Below are 18,496 nucleotides of genomic sequence, written 5' to 3' on the forward strand. Positions count from 1 at the left end.
TGTAAGACCTTGAAAGGAAGTAGTAGAATCTTAAAGACAATACGCTGTTCTACAGGTAGCCAGTGCAGGTCATTTAACAAATCGCACATAGATTTCCATTGTCTGTCCTCTTATTGATCATAGATGACGTCTTAAAACGTTCAAAACTAAAGTGGAACCACGAGCGCAGCGAGATAGACGTCATCTATGATCAATAAGAGGACAGACAATGGAAATCTATGTGCGATCTGTTTTTTACAACAAAATGCGAAATGTTTACAAAATAAAATAAGCGAAAAGTTTTTCGAAAATTTGTCATTCAAGGAAAGCAAGGCAATAGACCAAACAGCTCCGATTATTGTGAGCTTTTGAATATTTTCGCTAAGATAGTTAGTTTTCATGATCATTAGAGGACAGATTACAGAAAGTAAGACGAAGGTTTTTTGGTTATTTACTTTTGAAAACTTCAAAGGTTATTTTATAACTTACAAAAGTTTTTTTCATAAAACACGCCAACATTTCACAACCAAACTTCCTACACTGTGATTGGCTAATTTTGACAGTTCTTTGACAGCCACTGTGAAAGAATGCTTGCTATTGGTAAAAACTTCTGACATTTACTTATAAATGGCTTTTTTTAGCTAAGTCGAAAAGAGTTTGAGTCAGAGCTCAAAGGTTCTAAAAAACCGCGAAGCTTTCTAATAAGTTCAGCTAAGAAAAGCAATGTCAATTTCGCTTGACAACATAGACATTCACGTTCTGGATGGAGCAGCCATTGAAGATCGACTCTGGAATGGAGTTGATGGCCATCTCAGACTGTACAACCTGTACAGAAGTGGAAGCAGACGAAACAGCCCTGGGATCTCGATCAAGTCTTCTACTCTCGCCTTCTGAATCGGTCAATGCACTGGAAATCACGTCCGAGCAGGTCTTTAGTTGCTGGACCGATGGTCTTCTGTTATAAGATAGAATACTCTGTTCATTGGTATGTCCAGAGATGCTCATTATGTGACGAGTCGGGATTCCAGCATTTGACCACATGGTGATAGCTGTTGCTCTGACGCTGTGGTTCGTGTAGACTTTTGACAAGCCGGCTCCGATAGAGATTGACTTCATAATATCACCCAACTTGTTGACACCTAGAGGCTTGTTTTCATACCACACTGGTTCCTCTGGTGTAAAGATTGGCACTGGTCTTTGAAAGAACGCTTGTTGTTTGGGGTTAAGTTTGGAAAGATAGTACTTCAGGCACCACAGCGAATCGCCAGTTTCACCTGTTGAATACAACCGTGTTTCGTTTTCATAACTCTGCTTGTCACAAAAGCCACCCTGATGGTTTTTGGTCTGCTCCTCGTGAGTCATGCTTGCATATTCCTTTCCTTCACCGTCAAGATCAAAAGTAAAGCTTTTTCGGCGGAGCAGTCTTTGGCCCTCACAACCACGGCGGCACCAATACAGGGTCACTATGAACCACACTTGCCGAAGGAGGCCGTAAGGATTCTCGTGGCTCAAAAAAGGATTTTTCTTGACCTTACTCACATCGACTGGCTCAATGACTGGTTTGTGTTTGGTATTTTGTTTCTGCTCTCTTTTGTTGACCTTCAGCTTGCTCTCCAGTATCTTGTTAGAGCTGTAAAATGCTGGGTTGTTAGTGAGCTTCATTGCTTTACCATTGACTGCAAAATGGCGTTCAACAGCATTCCTGAACCCAAGCAGCGAGGAGCGGCTATACTCTTCACCTTTCTGGTTTCTGGCCTCTGCATAAAACCTCCTCAGGATGTCATTTAGCTCGGCCTCTGTTACATCCAAGGGCTTGCAAATTTTTCGCTCATGGTACCATTCTGAAAATTGCATCAACAACTAGTAAGTAACTAAAAGTGAAAGTAAGATTATTTCTGTAAATTTCTTTACCTTTTCAATATTAGCTAGGTTTTAACGCATATTTGCTAGAAAAAAATGAGCTGACCTACCTTGCAACAGTTTTAATACCCATTTGGTGTTTCTTTTTGTGCCCTTCTCGTTAGCACTTGACACAAACTCATTCAAGTCTTTTTCTTCGCAAGTTGCAAAGCGAGATGAATTTTTCACGTCTTCCTCTATCTTTTCTGCCTCCAGAACTAATTATTTGTCGGCAAGACTATCAGCAAGATTAAATTCAAGGTTTGGTTCATTTTCTGGTTCCATTGTCGACTTTTATTAGTAAAATAAATTCGCAAAATCACAGTCCTTACGATAAAATCCTACCGGCGAGTCTTGGTTTAAAAGACATTCAATCCAATCAGAATGTGTTATTTACGTGAGTTTTTGTAAAAATAAGATGGGAGTAATATGATCTTGTTTTCTTGAAAAGGTAATAAGTCGAGCAGCTGCGTTTTGTACATGTTGCAATTTTTGGAGAGAAGTATTGGGAAGACCATAAAGTAAAGAATTAAAGAAGTCAAGTTTCCAGAGATACCTGGGCATGGACAAGAGTTTCACATGCATTACGACTCAAGTATTTTCTAATTTTCCAAATATTATGAATATGAAAAAAGCAAGTCTTACATACAGAAAGTATCTGATATTCAAATGACAGAGTCTAATCAAAGATGATACCAATGTTCGGGGCAGATGTAGATCGAGTAATAGTAGAGTTCGAAATTTCAAGAGATACAATGGGTGGTAGAGGGCGACGAGGGTTTGATAAAGCAAGAATTTCAGTTTTGTCCTTATTAAGTTTCAACTTGTTGCAAGTCATCCATCTATCAATTTCTGAAACACAGGACTCAATTTCCTGTTTCGCTGTATTTAGCTCAATTAAGGAAGATGTAGAAAATGCGAAATAGATTTGTGTGTCATCAGCATATAGATGAAAGTTGATGTTGCACTTCCGCATAATATCACCAATTGGTGCAGTGTATAAAAGAAATAATATGGGTCCCAAAATAGAGCCTTGTGGGACACCGCATTCCAGAGGTTGAAGAGAAGATGAGACGCCATTTATTTTTACTCGAAAGCATCTATCGCTAAGGTAGGATTTAAACCACTGAAGAGATTTTCCAATTACAGCATATCTAGATGAGAGCCTCTCAAGAAAAATGCTATGATCAACGGTATCGAAAGCAACTGAAAGCCGGATCAAGTAATACCAAAATGACTGCAGATTGTTGGTCAATAGCTTGAAGAATGTCATTATGAACTCTCAAAAGTGCTGTTTCAACACTATGGAATTTCTTGTAAGCTGATTGGAATTTTTCATGAAGATGATTTTCCTCTAAGTGCTCTACTAGTTGAATGGCAACCACCTTTTCTACGACTTTAGAGAGAAATTTCAAGTTGGATATTGGTCTGAACCTGGAAAAATTCATCTGGAGGCATCTGATGTTTTTTAAGAACTGGTCTTACTAATGCTTCCTTTTGACTCAGATATGACGTGCACAAATGTAAAGCTCTGCCTCTGACACCGTAACAACTTAGTTTTCTTAGGGGCTGTTTATATGGAGCGAGCCAGCCCGCTTGGTCGAGATGAATTTTGGATTGCGTTTATATGGGAAAATTCAGCCCGCTTACCGGGATGAAATCAGTCATGTGATCATCCAGCCTCGTTAGCATACGAACTCGTCCCGCGAAAATCAAAAAAAAAAAAACAAAAAAAAAAAACATGGCGGCATGCGCAGTAGGATCAAATCCAGCCCGCTTACCGGGCTGGCTCGTTTATATGGGAATTTTTCCATCCCGCTTGCCGAGATCTCGGCACCGCCCAACCGAGATCTCGGTAAGCGGGCCAGCCCGTCTCCCCATGTAAACACAAAGCATTTTTTACAACGAAAAGAGGCCGAGCCGAGATCTCGGCAAAGCGGGCTAGCCCGCTTACCGGGCTGGCTCGCCTCCATATAAACAGCCCCTTAGTAGGCTAACATGATCCACGGTGTCAAAGGCTTTTTTTAGATCAATAAATACGTTACCATTTATGAAACCATTATCCATATTCTGGCTAAGCCAGATATCTAACGCAAAAAGCAGTGCCGTACATGTTGAATGCCCGAAGCAAAAACCTGATTGGGAGTCAGATAAAATTTCATGTTGTATTAAAAACTTTGAGAGCTGCATATGCATGAATCTTTCTGCCACTTTAGATATTGCTGGCAGACTAGAAATAGGTCTGTAGTTTTCAGGCAGATTTCGTTTGTCCGATTTATAAATTGGATAGACTTTCGCTTTTTTCCAGTCGTTTGGAAATATGCCAGTTTTAACATTGGTTTACTATTTCGCGGATAGATTCCGCAATGCAAGGGCTTGCTATTTTTAGAAGTTTACTTGATATCTTATCCAGCCCATTACATTTTGAAGTATTTAATCCTGACAAAACCTTTCGTACTTCCTCTTCCGTGACCGGAGTAAATTCAAAAGGGCCATTTATTCCTTTGATATATTCTTCTGGAGTTAAGTCTGTTTCTGGGATTTCAGATACAAGTTTTGGACCTAACGTACTAAAGTATAAGTTCATTTCATCAGCTATTTCTTGTCTATCAGTTATTGTCTTTCCTTCTAAGGATAGTTCATTTATGATTGTTGTATTAGATTTCCGACCCATAGAATTATTTATGATAAGTTTCCTTTATGTTACCACTATTAAGAGGGCGTCTCTGTATCAGCGTGCCACTCGATCTGGGCTCGAAAAATAGATTTCTTTTATATTCCTATCATCGAAAGTACTATCTATCCTCACTACAAAATTGCAGTTAGAATTGTTCTAAATTCTTTTTTCCACCCGCTATGCGAATTTTTGCCCATCGACCCCAAATCAGTGAAAGACGCCGATTTTCGAGGTCGGCCGAGGGCTACTTTCAAAGTCTGTTTTCTCGGGTTTCTCTGCACATTAAAGCTATTTTTTCTATCCAGAACTTTAGTCTAGTGTAACTTCTGCATAAAAACAGTAATAGTTTTTTTTGGAATGCGCGAATTCTGAAAAATAATCCTAACTGATCGAGACTACTGAAAGCGTGACGTGGAAAGCTAAGATTATGAGACCTCGAATATTGCAAATTTCTCATTTGTGGCACCTAACCCAGCCCTAAAATATCATTCAACCTTGAGATAAGAAGCTATTTTATAGATGTGTGCAATAAAATTTGCGGCACATTGCGTTTCTACGAAATAAGCTAAGTTTCAAATTGTTCTATTTTCAGTTATTTCCTTGCGTGACACGACAGGCCGTTGGGTCTGTGACGGCTACTTCTTTGCTCGTTATCCTCAATACCATTACCTAAAATATAATATGACGAATTAAACCTTAACTTTACAATATTTGTTCCATTATAAAAGATTTCAATGATCTACGGCTTCATTTAATAGTGTTTCTATAACCTGTTTTGAAGTTTCACCGCACAGTAATTTTTGTAATTTGAATATCTCGAGCTCCTCGGGAGATCAATCGTTATTTGTTTATTTAATTATAGTAAAGAAATCCTCGCTTAGTAATATCTCGAAACATCCTAAAAAGATCCAAAACTGAGAACTGTTCTTGTTTGTAGAGCTGAACATTTTTTTTGTTTTTTTATAAGTTGTAGGTAATATATCATTGATATCTTTGTCACTAGTCATTTAACCTTCTCAACGTTTATTTCCTTCATGAATTATCCATCATTTCCTATTGTGAAAAGGTATTTCGTCCTTCCGATATTTTCGAACTCCATATACTATCATTTTTTCGAAAAAATACTTTGCAGTCTTGACTGTTCTTCGGCTGAGACGACGATTTTTGCAACAGGTGTAAACAAACGTATGAATTCATTTATAACTACAGAACGAGTGATTGTGAAAATTATGATCATATAGGGGCGGCGGTTCGGAAGTGGAGGTTGCGGGTACTGGCTCCTCCAATACTTTTTAAGATATAGATCTACTCTGTAGATATGCTTCAAATAAACCATTATTATTATTATCATTATTACCATTATTCAATCAATCAATCAATGTATTGCTCATTTCTCTTAGAGAAACATTCAGCTCTCACTCTACCCGAGTAAGTTCAACTACTTTGAAGCCAAGCTATTATGGTTGCGTCTAAAGCATTCTTTCAAAATCTGTGATGGTTGATATTCCTGAAATCTTTGGTAGATTGTTCTTATTGATGCTTTTATTGGACGACCTTTTCTCTTGTTGTTGTTTTGCTGTATTATCATTATCATTATCATTATCATTATCATTATCATTATCATTATCATTATCATTATCATTATCATTATCATTATCATTATCATTATCATTATCATTATCATTATCATTATCATTATCATTATCATTATCATTATCATTATCATTATCATTATCATTATCATTATCATTATCATTATCATTATCATTATCATTATCATTATCATTATCACTATCATTATCACTATCATTATCATTATCATTATCATTATCATTATCATTATCATTATCATTATCATTATCATTATCATTATCATTATCATTATCATCAAAAGAATATTTGCGCCTGGTGAGCAAAATACAGGGAAACTATGAAAACGTGGCCACGTTTGCCGTTTGCGGGGAGAGAAAAAAGTCAATCTAAAACTCTCTAATGTTTAGCTTCCGCCATTGAAGGCTGAGATCTTGTTTCTTTGATATAGTAGTCGCATAGATCGTACGTGTCATAATGCACTAGTCAATTGAAACCCCGGCACTGAACGGGGACGTGACGCGTTTTTGATGTACTTTTAAGAGCATTATTGCACCCGGGGTTCGGGGATTTAACGAATGGTTTTCTCAGCGGGGAATCGAGCGGGGATTTTAACGCTCGTTTGAATATGTCAGCCTGGAAACAAGAGGTCGGCCATCTTGAAAAATACCGAAGAAGGCGTTGTGATTCCAAGCACAGGCAGCCCGTAGCCTAGTACAGGACAGTATGTTCTACACAAAACACATGCTCAAAAAAACTTATAGCAGTTTCTACCTATACACTTTTACACTGAACTCCACTGATAAGAACCTTTCTTAAGATTGTAGCCTTATAGGTTCTTATTATCCTTTTTTCGCGGGGGTCGGGGGGAGGGGGTTTCAATTGACTAGTGAATAATGGGGTGTTGCAGGCCAATGCTATCCTCAATTTCTTGTAACAGATTTATACGTTCTGACTCTCGAATTACATCCTGAATGTCTTCCTCGTCTACCAAAGATCGTACATTTTCCTGAGGACTGGTCACGGTAATATCTCGTGCTGTGGATTTTTTTCGCGAAGTGGAAAGACGTGAAAAGAATCGTGCAATCTGGGTCTTCGATAGCCCGATTCTTCTCTTTCAAAGCGCCTTTCATTGTTCTCATTTCTCGCGCACCGCATTTCCGCGGCAACTTGTTCAGGGTCTGCTTTTCTACCAGTCCTCTCACCCAGGTCAAACTTTGCTGTCAAATACGATCGCACATTTTTCTGTAGAGCAGCTCCGGCTCTTGGTTTTAGAGCCCAGCCCATGCTAAGTGTTGAAGGTGTCTCTTGAAGAAGTGATATACTGTATAAGAAGTTTCGTCTGGTTCTCGGCGGAGCCCATCGTAAGTAGGTTTATTTCTCTCTGATAATTTCGCTCTTAGATATATATTCGTATTTGTAATTATGGTTATTTGTATTATATTAAAGATGTATATTTAATTAAAAAAATTATGCATTAGTTATTTTGTTTTATTTTATTTTATTTTATTTTATTTTTTTGCAAGAGTCTTCAATTTAGACGTCCTAGTCTAACTCACTAGTATTCAGTACAAAGACATAGATTCAGTATTCCAAGTACTACTAAGTATAGAGTTGAGCAATAACACAGTGAAAATAACGATGCTAACGCGGGCAAGTACATCCTTCACTTACAATAATATGAATAATATGTTACCTTCAACTAAAAAAACTAGAAATATTCAGCTCTACAAACAAGAACAGTTCTCAGTTTTGGATCTCTTTAGGATGTTTCGAGATATTACTGAGCGAGGATTTCTTTACTATGATTAAATAAACAAATAACGATTGACCTCCCGAGGAGCTCGAGATATTCAAATTACAAAAATTACTGTGCGGTGAAACTTCAAAACAGGTTATAGAAACACTATTAAATGAAGCCGTAGATCATTGAAATCTTTTATAATGGAACAAATATTGTAAAGTTAAGGTTTAATTCGTCATATTATATTTTAGGTAATGGTATTGAGGATAACGAGCAAAGAAGTAGCCGTCACAGACCCAACGGCCTGTCGTGTCACGCAAGGAAATAACTGAAAATAGAACAATTTGAAACTTAGCTTATTTCGTAGAAACGCAATGTGCCGCAAATTTTATTGCACACATCTATAAAATAGCTTCTTATCTCAAGGTTGAATGATATTTTAGGGCTGGGTTAGGTGCCACAAATGAGAAATTTGCAATATTCGAGGTCTCATAATCTTAGCTTTCCACGTCACGCTTTCAGTAGTCTCGATCAGTTAGGATTATTTTTCAGAATTCGCGCATTCCAAAAAAAACTATTACTGTTTTTATGCAGAAGTTACACTAGACTAAAGTTCTGGATAGAAAAAATAGCTTTAATGTGCAGAGAAACCCGAGAAAACAGACTTTGAAAGTAGCCCTCGGCCGACCTCGAAAATCGGCGTCTTTCACTGATTTGGGGTCGATGGGCAAAAATTCGCATAGCGGGTGGAAAAAAGAATTTAGAACAATTCTAACTGCAATTTTGTAGTGAGGATAGATAGTACTTTCGATGATAGGAATATAAAAGAAATCTATTTTTCGAGCCCAGATCGAGTGGCACGCTGATACAGAGACGCCCTCTTAATTTTAATGCCATCATTCAGATAAGTTGATTTAGCCTTTTTTAGGCATGCATTTACTTCATTTTTTGCTTGTTTATACTCTCTCCAGTGATGATCCAAATTATGTTTAACAGCTTTTTTTCTTCAGGAAATCACGTTTTCTCATTTTTTGCTTTAATTCAGCAGTTAACCATGGTGATTACTTGCTCCGTACTTTCCTTTGTCTTAGTGGAGCATGCTTATTTACTATCTCTACAAACAGTGATTTCCAAATGTCCCACATTTCGTTTGGATCATCCTAAAGGGTTGCGAAATGAAACGGAGTATTTCTTAAATCCTCAGTGAAAATATCATGCAGAGTTAAAATTGTCTCGACTATATTATCTTAGGTTCGTTCTTCGATGAATTGTGCTTTCGGATGACTTATAGAAGGGCGAAAAGTCTGTGAGGTCTCTTCATTTATTGGAGAGTTTTTTTCTTAACTCTAATGAAATAATACTAAAAGGACTAACACATAACAATCTTGGTTTGGGTTACTTTAGTAAGTCATCGGTAAGTGAATTATATGAATTTACATTTATTATCAGCGCTATATTCATTTTCAGTGGCAGACACCAGGAATGAAGGACAACGACTTTACTGTGATTGATGCCAAACTTTTGTCTTTATATTTGCGTAAGTAACGAATGGATGCCAATGAAATGATGATGGCTGATAACAAGCAGCATTCATCTGCAAGACAACGCAATAACAAACCCACCAACCCACCAACCCGCCAACCCACTAACCCACCTACCCACCTACCCACCAACCCACCAACCCACCAACCCACCAACCCACCAACCCACCAACCCACCAACCCACCAGCCCACCAGCCCACCAGCCCACCAGCCCACCAGCCCACCAGCCCACCAGCCCACCAGCCCACCAGCCCACCAGCCCACCAGCCCACCAGCCCACCAGCCCACCAGCCCACCAGCCCACCAGCCCACCAGCCCACCAGCCCACCAGCCCACCAGCCCACCAGCCCACCAGCCCACCAGCCCACCAGCCCACCAGCCCACCAGCCCACCAGCCCACCAGCCCACCAGCCCACCAGCCCACCAGCCCACCAGCCCACCAGCCCACCAGCCCACCAGCCCACCAGCCCACCAGCCCACCAGCCCACCAGCCCACCAGCCCACCAGCCCACCAGCCCACCAGCCCACCAGCCCACCAGCCCACCAGCCCCACCAGCCCACCAGCCCACCAGCCCACCAGCCCACCAGCCCACCAGCCCACCAGCCCCACCAGCCCACCAGCCCACCAGCCCACCAGCCCACCAGCCCACCAGCCCACCAGCCCACCAGCCCACCAGCCCACCAGCCCACCAGCCCACCAGCCCACCAGCCACCAGCCCACCAGCCCACCAGCCCACCAGCCCACCAGCCCACCAGCCCACCAGCCCACCAGCCCACCAGCCCACCAGCCCACCAGCCCACCAGCCCACCAGCCCACCAGCCCACCAGCCCACCAGCCCACCAGCCACCAGCCCACCAGCCCACAAGCCCACCAGCCCACCAGCCCACCAGCCCACCCGCCCACCAAGCCCACCAGCCACCAGCCCACCAGCCCACCAGCCCACCAGCCCACCAGCCCACCAGCCCACCAGCCCACCAGCCCACCAGCCCACCAGCCCACCAGCCCACCAGCCCACCAGCCCACCAGCCCACCAGCCCCACCAGCCACCAGCCCACCAGCCCACCAGCCCACCAGCCCACCAGCCCACCAGCCACCAGCCCACCAGCCCACCAGCCCACCAGCCACCAGCCCAGCCCACCAGCCCACCAGCCCACCAGCCCACCAGCCCACCAGCCCACCAGCCCACCAGCCCACCAGCCCACCAGCCCACCAGCCCACCAGCCCACCAGCCACCAGCCCACCAGCCCACAGCCCACCAGCCCACCAGCCCACCAGCCCACCAGCCCACCAGCCCACCAGCCCACCAACCCACCAACCCACCTACCCACCGACCCGCCCACCAGCCCACCGACCCACCGACCCACCGACCCACCGACCCACCGACCCACCGACCCACCGACCCACCTACCCGCCAACCCACCTACCCACCTACCCACCTACACACCAGCCCACCGACCCACCAAACCATCCACCCACCAGTCCAGTCCATACGTACTACCATACATTCAACTCACCATCCTTTCAACCCAGCGTCAGTAGATTGTAACAATTTTGTTTTTTCATTTTTTTAGCTGAAGACTTTCACTTGTCAGAAAAACGTTCAGAACACCTTAATTGTATTCTACAGAAACATTTACCATTGATCGTTAGAGTGGTAGGATATAATAATCAATATTACTAGTGATGATTACTTGATCAGATGACGCATTGGTATACAAAGTATTACGTAACACTGTTGATTGATTAATTCATTTTACAGTTTATTGGATAATTAAGAATGTCAAAATTATATGATTGGATGATTCACAAAGAAGACTCATGACGTGGCTGTTTATAATTGGGCGATAAGATAAACATCGTCAGACCTAATGACATGATTGGTTGATTCACAAAGAAGACTCATCACATGTTTGTTCAGGATTGGGCGATAAGAAAATGTTTATTAGACGTAGTACCTAATGATCTGTTACCCATTTGATTAGCTTTTGTTTCATCATCCAGGTACCTCCTATTACTCCAAGACAATTGAAAGACGAACGAGAAGAAATGTGTTTGAAATGTTAGTAAGAACCAGAGCGATCTTTAATAATCTCAATAACCCATACCTCCTTTGACCACAATTTTCCTGCTAAAGTGCTTGATGTCAATAGTATATCATTTTTTGTCCCCTGTAACCTGGTAATTTTGGTTCGTAATAGATCCCATTCTCGATCATAAACAAGTGTCAGACGTACTCAGCACGTGTCCTTACGATCCCACCAGAAGTCTGCACATTGCTTGGTATCAGGTAAAAAGCGTTCTGATCATACCAAGTCCATTTAGAAGAACTTGCATTGGCTATCATTTGAGTCTAGAGTAAAGTTCAAGATCTTACTCACTTATTATTCATTTCTCCATGGACGTGCTAAGCAGCACTGGCTTCACTCATAAAAAAGCACCAACCATCATTTTTGGTCTTCATCAATAAACGAAGAGCTGTGTGTACAAATCCAAATCAAATCTCCTGCTGTTTTTTGATTGGTTAATACTACTATAAAAAGCAGCCACGACCGATGCTTCTTTCGGTGACGTGCAGAGGATATTACGGATGTTATTGGTTATTTGATTCAGCTTTGCATTTGTATTGACACATTAGCTTCGCTTAAGTGACTTCAAAGTAAAAGAATATTTGTCTGCAATAACAGCTGTTCTTGTATCCGCTTAGAGCTCTTTGTTTCTTGGGGACAAAAAGAACGCGCGGGTTCCGGGGAACCAGAATGGACACCAATGTAGCCGTACGCTTCTTTTTCTTAGTACTGAACATCAACAACATCTTAGGAGCCAAGATATAGTTGCAACGTCTTAGGAGCGTATAGACCCTTTGCACTGAGTCCCGAGAGGAATTGTTGTGGGGGACAAAAGAATGTTGTTTTTTTTGCATAAGAAAAGGCAGCCTATTGCTTCGTTCCCCAGAACATTTCCTCTAGGAAATGAATATAAGGGGTCTATAAGAATACCAGACTTTCTAAAATGTGAGGGCTTAGCCTCGATTCAAGGAGCGTGCTTGTTTTGTTATTCTTTAGTATTTCTGCTTTGGTTTAACGACCTCAGAAGTGAGGCTAAACCCGTGCATTCTGGATATGATGGTATTTAAAAGAGTTTTCAATATAGTTGCATTCCCTTTGTAGGTCAAGCTTTCAGAGGTTTACCCAGACGATAAAACTTCGATATATAGAAAAGACGGAAACACAATTATCAAAACGACGGTTAGTTCGTACTCATGTTAACGTCCAAATACGTTGGGTTTTTACCCCCAGCGAACTGTATTAAAGTTATTTGTGTTTTTAAGATGAATTATACATTTTGCTTCACGGATGAAAAAGTTTGATAGCCTTCTTCGTGCATGTCAAGCGCTTTATTCATGAGTGTTTGTCTGAACTGTTGACTTTTAGGAAATCAAAGAGGTTGTCAAAGAATACATGGACAAGTTAAAGAAAGTTAAAGGGTATGAAAATATACCGGTCTGTATTAGTTACAATCAGCATCTGGAGGGTCGATGGTAAATATCTAATAGAAGATACATAATAAACACTACCACCGCCACCGCCTGCACCGCCACCGCCTGCACCGCCACCGCCACCGCCACCGCCACCGCCACCGCCACCGCCACCGCCACCGCCACCGCCACCGCCACCGCCACCGCCACCGCCACCGCCACCGCCACCGCCACCGCCACCGCCACCGCCACCGCCACCGCCACCGCCACCGCCACCGCCACCGCCACCGCCACCGCCACCGCCACCGCCACCGCCACCGCCACCGCCACCGCCACCGCCACCGCCACCGCCACCGCCACCGCCACCGCCACCGCCACCGCCACCGCCACCGCCACCGCCACCGCCACCGCCACCGCCACCGCCACCGCCACCGCCACCGCCACCGCCACCGCCACCGCCACCGCCACCGCCACTGCCACTAATTTGCAGCAACAACGGCATTCTCTATGTTGGATAATTTTTTTGGTTCTTATTCTTTTTAGAGATTTGTACAAGTTGAAACGAATTCTCAATGTGGTGAAAAAACACGATGCTATAAAAGGAAGTCGTTATCTTCTGGAGCTGGTAAGTAAATACGAGGATCGGAGGTCAGTGTTGGGTCCAAAACTACACAGAAGCTAAAACCGAAATCTATTCTGGGAAATGATATAATTACATTATGACTTATTCAATTGCGCTAGGCAGTGAATATAAGATACTTGAAAGCTTGCTTTGGGGACCTGTATTACAATGTTTTCTGGGTTGAACATTCCAATTACAATCGCAAAATGCAACTCAATAAATTTAACATTTCTATATTCCGTTATGTTTTGAACCCGACAGTTGTTTTGCAATAGAGACTTTGCACTGACCCATTCTGTGCCATGCAACGTGCAGCATGCAACATTTTGCAATAGTTGTATACGATTAATAACTGATTTTGATTTGCCCTACAACATTGATTGTTTTGCTTCTTTAACTCCAGGAACTTAGTGTTCAAGGAAAGAGTAAGTATACATTGAGACATACGAAGTTCCCCTACTCGTAATATATAGCCACTCCCGAGATATTGTTGTACACACAAAAGGCTTCAATGTATGCCTTTGTGCATAGAGCAGTTTTAGTATGGCTGTTAAATTCAGGCCTTATGCGTGTCTTGCCGTGACCGTGATGTTTCCTAAAATTTTGATGGCCGTCTTTTCCCCTCTCTTGTGCAATATGATTCGTCTACCGTATTTCGGGCATTTGATTAAAAGGAGAGTGAGTTCTCGTGCAGTGTGTTTGGTCTGGCGTATGCCTTGCCGTGTCACGACCGTGTTCGTGCCGTGATCTTTTCAAAGTCATACAAAAACTGCTCTAATGCTCAGTGATAATTCAGTTGTCAAGGGCGGATCCAGGGTTTTTTGAAGGGGGGATCTCAGGGGTAAATTTTGTGGGCAAAGGAATCCCAGTCGCATTTTTACCACAGGAAGCCCATTTGACCTCAGGAATGACAGGGGGGTCGCGACCCCCCGACCCTCCCCCTGGATCCGCCCTTGGTTGTGATAGGAGAACATGATTAATTTAGCACGTATATGTAGCCTTTTGGTCAGGTCTATTACCTTGTGCAGAGTATGGCTGCCTGTTTGTAGCAATATTTAATCCTCTTGATGTGCCTTTGATTTAAACTTTATAACTGTGAATTTGAACATTATTTTCTGTGAATTTAAACTTGTTGATTTGAATCCAAACCGACTTTATTTGTGAATTTAAACTTTTGGATTTGAATTTAAACTTTTGGATTTGAATTTAAACTTTTGGATTTGAATTTAAACTTTTGGATTTGAATTTAAACTTTTGTATATTTAATCTTACTGGGGCGAGCTGCTCGGCCAGAGCACTGCCTCGTTGTCAAGTAGAGTTCCCGCCATCTTGGATTTTTATACCACGTTCATTATGGCTCATGATGTTGAGCACTTTTTGAGGTCTATATTAGACCGATCTGAGGCATTGATCAATCAAAGTGGAAGTAAAAATGATTCTTTTCTGAGTGACTTGTTGGCTCATGTGGAATTAGTCGGAAAGGCAGTGGAATTTCTGCATGAAATACGTCATGTGTCGCATATAGATTTTGAAGATTTGGAGAGATGGAGAGAGTTGGAGCAAGTTTATTCTGACATTGAAAAGGAATTTATGAATATAAAAAATTTACAAAATCGAAATTATTTACAAAATTTACAAAGTCGAAATTATTTTCCCAAAGTAGAGGATATTTTTCTTTTAAAGACTCCGCGATCTTTCTTCTAATTTCTCTTTCATCATCATCCTCCACCAGCATCAACATACCCGAAGCTATAATGGAGTCCCATTTCAAATGTTGAGACTCGTCATCTTCATCATCAAAACATCGTAACAAAGCGAACTCTAGCGCCTTTTTCTCTTTCTTAGGCTTTTCTCTAGCTTGCTTAGTACGATCATAGTTGCCTCCAGAGGCTGCTCGCAATCTTTCTGGACGATTTAATCTCCTGCACAAACCAGAAGAAGAACTTTCACGAAGCATGCTACTAGCTCGTCTCAAAGTTTCTTGAATTGTTGACGAAGTGGGTCTAGGAGTAGATGGGTCGGTACGTTGCGTGGACGTTTCAGAGTTATTTGAAAGTAGGACTGAAGCTTCGTTCAGTAGTTTGGAAACTTTCTTCTTTACTTCATCCTCCTCCTTTTTAATCATGAAAAGCAGCCGTATTATGAAAGCAAAGCAATACGAAATGAACGTGGTATAAAAATCCAAGATGGCGGGAACTCTACTTGACAACGAGGCAGTGCTCTGGCCGAGCAGCTCGCCCCAGTAAGATTAAATATACAAAAGTTTAAATTCAAATCCAAAAGTTTAAATTCAAATCCAAAAGTTTAAATTCAAATCCAAAAGTTTAAATTCAAATCCAAAAGTTTAAATTCACAAATAAAATCGGTTTGGATTCAAATCAACAAGTTTAAATTCACAGAAAATAATGTTCAAATTCACAGTTATAAAGTTTAAATCAAAGGCACATCAAGAGGATTAAATATTGCTACAAACAGGCAGCCATAGCAGAGACAGCAGACATCCTAAAGGCAGCTAATGCATGCATGCGCAAGTAAGGTTCAACTCACTGCTGTCATTTGAAACCATGCATGTTCATTATAACAAGACACAGAAAGTGACCCTCCCTGCCTGAAGTCCCAGTTGTAACTCCCAAACAATTGAATAAGGAAAAGAATTCGTACAGGATTGTGGTAATAATTTTATTATGACTAATGAAGCGAAAAGAAAATTTCCAAACGTTTTTTTTTTTAGGTGAATCAGTGCTGCTGTCTGAATACGTGTACAAGTTCAGCAAGGAATACCGCAAGGTTCACAACAAAACGACTAGTGAACTTTGCTACCCCGAGGGAATGGTGTGGAGCAAAGACACCAAGATTTATATTATACTACCAGGTATGGTCTTATGTCTAAGTAGCCATTCCGAGGTTGAGGAAAGGTTGAGTTGATATTGCAGTGCATCGTCGGAATGTTTTAGGAATAGACGCCATCTTGGAAATACAAATGTAAAAAATACAAAAATACAATGGAATGGCAAATGTGGACCTACTTCAGTAATTCCAGTGACAAAACAATGAATTTTGATTCATGAGTATGGAATTGTACTGTTCTGTTTTCTGAATTAATGAGCTGCATTGGGGACATCCTGCAAGGTTCTATACTCTACACAAATAACTATGATATTTTTCAGGGGATTTTTACAAAATCTTAAATAATTTCTATTTTACAGTTCTTAATTATGGCTATTGGGTGAAGTATATCATCGATGAACTATCCAAGGTTATTACAGCTAAGAAATTTTTTCGCTATATACTTTATATGCTTTCTCTTTAAACAGCTATTTCAAAAAAGGCGAAGGGGCAAATGGCGAATTGGCAAATGGCGAATTGCGATCGATTGGCCATTGCACGACCGAAAGGAACTTTGGGGTAACAACAAGTTCTTTATTCATAATCATTTCTTAAATACTTAACAATGCCTGCAGCAGTCAGCGAAGGCTTCAGATCTCGAGTTGATGTGATCTTTTTGATTGTATGACGACAGTTTCTTTCGTTCGTGTAATCGCCAATCACTGATCGCTATTCGCCGTTGGTTCCTTCAACCTTTTGTGAAATAGCTGTATTTTACTAAAGCTGTTGGCTACCCAAAAATCGCTGCAAAATCATCACACCCATTTCTGTCACGTTCTATTATCAAAAATTCACTATTGAACAAAGAAAAAAATACTCAAGTGAATATTTCGCCAATACTTCACTGCCAAGTTTAAGATCGTAGTAGAACCTTTACAAAATGGTGAGAAATTGATGTCAGCACGAATCTTTTCCAGATTTACCTCAACACGAAAGAGAGAAACTTCCATCTTGTGATGATAGATTTCAACAGCACAGATTTTGAAGCTGAGAAATATTTACAGGAATCAGTGTTAAGAAACAGGTCAGTACACGACGCAATATTCCCAGATCGGGAGGCCATTACTAGAATCTTCCATACTGGGTCTGTGAGCCAGCATATTTCCAGATCAGAAGGCCATAACTAGGAGCATTCATCTTCCATACTGGGCCTGTGAGCTATCATATTCCCAGATAAGGAGCCCATCGCCCATTACTGGGAGAATCCACCTTCCTTACTGGGTCTATTAGGCACTATATGATTATTTTTACAATACACACTCCAAATTGCTAGCAATAAACTTCTTGTTACATTTTGAATTCAATTTGGCATTGATGTTGCAATTTTGTTTCAGTTTTACATTCTTGAAAAAGGGTGGAAGATTCTTCAAAACTGAAGCAATTAATGAAGGAGCCGCTACAGTCAAGGTGAACCATCGAGCTATTCATCCATCCACACATCCATCAAACCCTCCATTAATCCATCCATCTGTCCGTCCGTGCGTGCGTGCGTCCGTCCGTCCGTCCGTCCACAAGATCCATTCCTTCCATACATCCTTGAATTCGTCTAAGGATGCCACAGTTGAATTGAGTTTGTTTGATATGCTATTCTCTCCGATATCTTGCCACGAGGGTTTTTTTCGGGCCAGATTCCCGGGCTTTCCTCCCTCTTTAAAAATTAACATGCAATTTGAGAGATGAGTTTATAGAATATTCAACGATTCAAGTAGTAAGGAGTGTGTATGTGGGATACACGGCCCCACAAAAAGCCTATCGTGTATAAATAAAAAGGTTTACTATTTAGTATTTATTATTCTATTTCATAGAGTAATAAAAACTTCAGTTTATAACGGTTTCTAATGTTCACCTGTTTTTCAGGATCCAAATAGTATAATATTTCTAATGGATTTGCACATCACAGTTCCGCCATGTTTCTTTGACATCATAAGGAAGGTACGTAGTAGTTGTAGTTGTTGTTGTTGTTACCACTGCTACTAGTTTCTGATGTCATGGCTGGCATAATTGCTGTAATTAGTCATTCCTTTTACTCCTTAGTTTAAAACATCTTTTTTGCAGCTGATTTTGTTGCTGCTGTTGTTGCT

At 41.2% G+C, this 18,496-nt stretch overlaps 2 protein-coding genes across 3 annotated transcripts in view; one reads left to right on the top strand and one right to left on the bottom strand.

Annotated features, from left to right (window-relative positions):
• LOC116289269 (beta-1,4-N-acetylgalactosaminyltransferase 3) overlaps positions 1 to 18,496 on the top strand; it is a 37,253-nt gene that overhangs the window by 12,754 nt on the left and 6,003 nt on the right. For both annotated transcript variants that reach the window (XM_089040485.1, XM_089040484.1), the window contains exons 8-20: positions 9,357 to 9,426; positions 11,004 to 11,086; positions 11,434 to 11,491; positions 11,631 to 11,719; positions 12,600 to 12,677; positions 12,864 to 12,916; positions 13,451 to 13,532; positions 13,933 to 13,954; positions 16,261 to 16,401; positions 16,736 to 16,785; positions 17,333 to 17,439; positions 17,750 to 17,822; positions 18,273 to 18,347. In XM_089040485.1, coding sequence (XP_088896611.1) covers positions 9,357 to 9,426; positions 11,004 to 11,086; positions 11,434 to 11,491; positions 11,631 to 11,719; positions 12,600 to 12,677; positions 12,864 to 12,916; positions 13,451 to 13,532; positions 13,933 to 13,954; positions 16,261 to 16,401; positions 16,736 to 16,785; positions 17,333 to 17,439; positions 17,750 to 17,822; positions 18,273 to 18,347 — 981 coding nt within the window. The remainder of the gene's footprint in view (positions 1 to 9,356; positions 9,427 to 11,003; positions 11,087 to 11,433; positions 11,492 to 11,630; positions 11,720 to 12,599; positions 12,678 to 12,863; positions 12,917 to 13,450; positions 13,533 to 13,932; positions 13,955 to 16,260; positions 16,402 to 16,735; positions 16,786 to 17,332; positions 17,440 to 17,749; positions 17,823 to 18,272; positions 18,348 to 18,496) is intronic.
• On the bottom strand, positions 706 to 4,552 carry LOC148905288 (uncharacterized). The gene is made up of 3 exons (XM_089039874.1): positions 4,276 to 4,552; positions 1,950 to 2,096; positions 706 to 1,820 (listed from the first exon to the last, which is right to left on the bottom strand). Exons 1-3 carry the CDS (start codon positions 4,550 to 4,552, stop codon positions 706 to 708), a joined length of 1,539 nt encoding a protein of 512 aa, XP_088896000.1.

Source organism: Actinia tenebrosa, unplaced genomic scaffold (assembly GCF_029948245.1).
Source record: "Actinia tenebrosa isolate PJP-AT-01 unplaced genomic scaffold, QUT_ActTen_1.0 PGA_scaffold7__59_contigs__length_16204524, whole genome shotgun sequence".
NCBI lineage: Eukaryota > Metazoa > Cnidaria > Anthozoa > Actiniaria > Actiniidae > Actinia > Actinia tenebrosa.